Source organism: Wasmannia auropunctata, unplaced genomic scaffold, assembly GCF_000956235.1.
Source record: "Wasmannia auropunctata unplaced genomic scaffold, wasmannia.A_1.0 LD326263.1, whole genome shotgun sequence".
NCBI lineage: Eukaryota > Metazoa > Arthropoda > Insecta > Hymenoptera > Formicidae > Wasmannia > Wasmannia auropunctata.
Genome location: NW_012036627.1, coordinates 1 through 1,248, shown reverse-complemented (window position 1 = coordinate 1,248; position 1,248 = coordinate 1). Strand labels below are relative to the sequence as shown.

Sequence of the window (1,248 nt, the reverse complement as noted above, 5' to 3'; positions counted from 1 at the left end):
TCTGGGAAAATTTGATTCATATTCGATTCGTATTCGAATTAAAGAGATTTGATTTGAAGTGAAAATTTCAGATTCGATTTCGAACATGTTATAAAAATTGGATTCGATTTGATTTGCCCATGCAAATGCTTGATTCGCACACCTCTATTATTTATTAATACAAAATTTTTTTTTCATTGCACAAATATACAGTAAAACACAAATATACAGTATTGTTAAATTTTTAAAATTATTTACTTTCATTTTAGTTGAAAAAAAATTCTTAAAAATCTCTGTTTTTTTAGTCTTGTAAAGTAGAGTCTCCCTTAATATGTATTTCTACATTTTTTTCTGAGTGTTTTATTATTTTTACATTATTACAGACAGTAGTACCTCCTAAGGAAACAATGAAATTCAACGAAGATACGCTGTTGCGTCATGCACAATTTATTTGTGATCAAGTTTTGTCGTTTGATAATGCTGGCGATGACAATACCTTTCTTATTACAACTTCGTGTATGCGGGCCATCACGAAACTTTCTGGTGTCACGTTGGGTAAGAAATCGGCTGTTCGTTCAATGAGACGTGAACAGAAAATTAAAGCGCCCGCCTGGTCAATGGCTACTACGACAAAATTAGTTCGTGATATGTTCGAAAATATTTTCGCTGGCCAACTTGCCAAACATAATGACAGTAAGGTATATATTGCCATATATTGCAATTAATACTTTTTATTTGTATCATACTATTAAGCATTTTCTTTTCTTAGTTGCTGAAAAGGCGGCGATGCGGTGTTTGTGACAACTGTCGACAACCCGACTGCGGTACTTGCACTGCTTGTAAAAGTATGCCGAAATTCGGTGGCAAAGGAATTCAAAAGCAGGCATGCATTAAGAGAAGATGTCCAAATTTGGCAATTCAGGTATAATTTTAAATATAAAGATTTATATGCAATTATTATTTACCTCTTGATTATATAAATGAAACAACCAGTGTTGGGTAATAACTAATTAATAAGTTAAAAATTAAATAAAAAAGTTAAAAAATTAATAACTTTTAACTTAGCTTAGTTAAATGAATTAATATCAACTAGTTATTTTAAAAACACAAACTTTAACTTTTTAATATTGTTCCTAAATTAAACATTTTTTTATCTCTCTAAATGTCAATATTTTTTAAATAAAAATTTTAAACAGAATTAATTTAGATCAATCGTAATATGCGCGACATTTTTAGTGCTCAAAAGTAAACTGAACTTGACAAACTTAG

General features: G+C 29.5%; 1 protein-coding gene across 1 annotated transcript; it reads left to right on the top strand.

The window, feature by feature from the left end:
* Positions 1 to 354: 354 nt before the first annotated feature.
* LOC105460213 (DNA (cytosine-5)-methyltransferase PliMCI-like) lies at positions 355 to 901 on the top strand (the record flags this gene model as incomplete). Its single annotated transcript, XM_011706648.1, has 2 exons — positions 355 to 677; positions 749 to 901. Coding segments are annotated over exons 1-2 (444 nt in total), but the record flags the coding sequence as incomplete, so codon positions are not given.
* Positions 902 to 1,248: the final 347 nt, after the last annotated feature.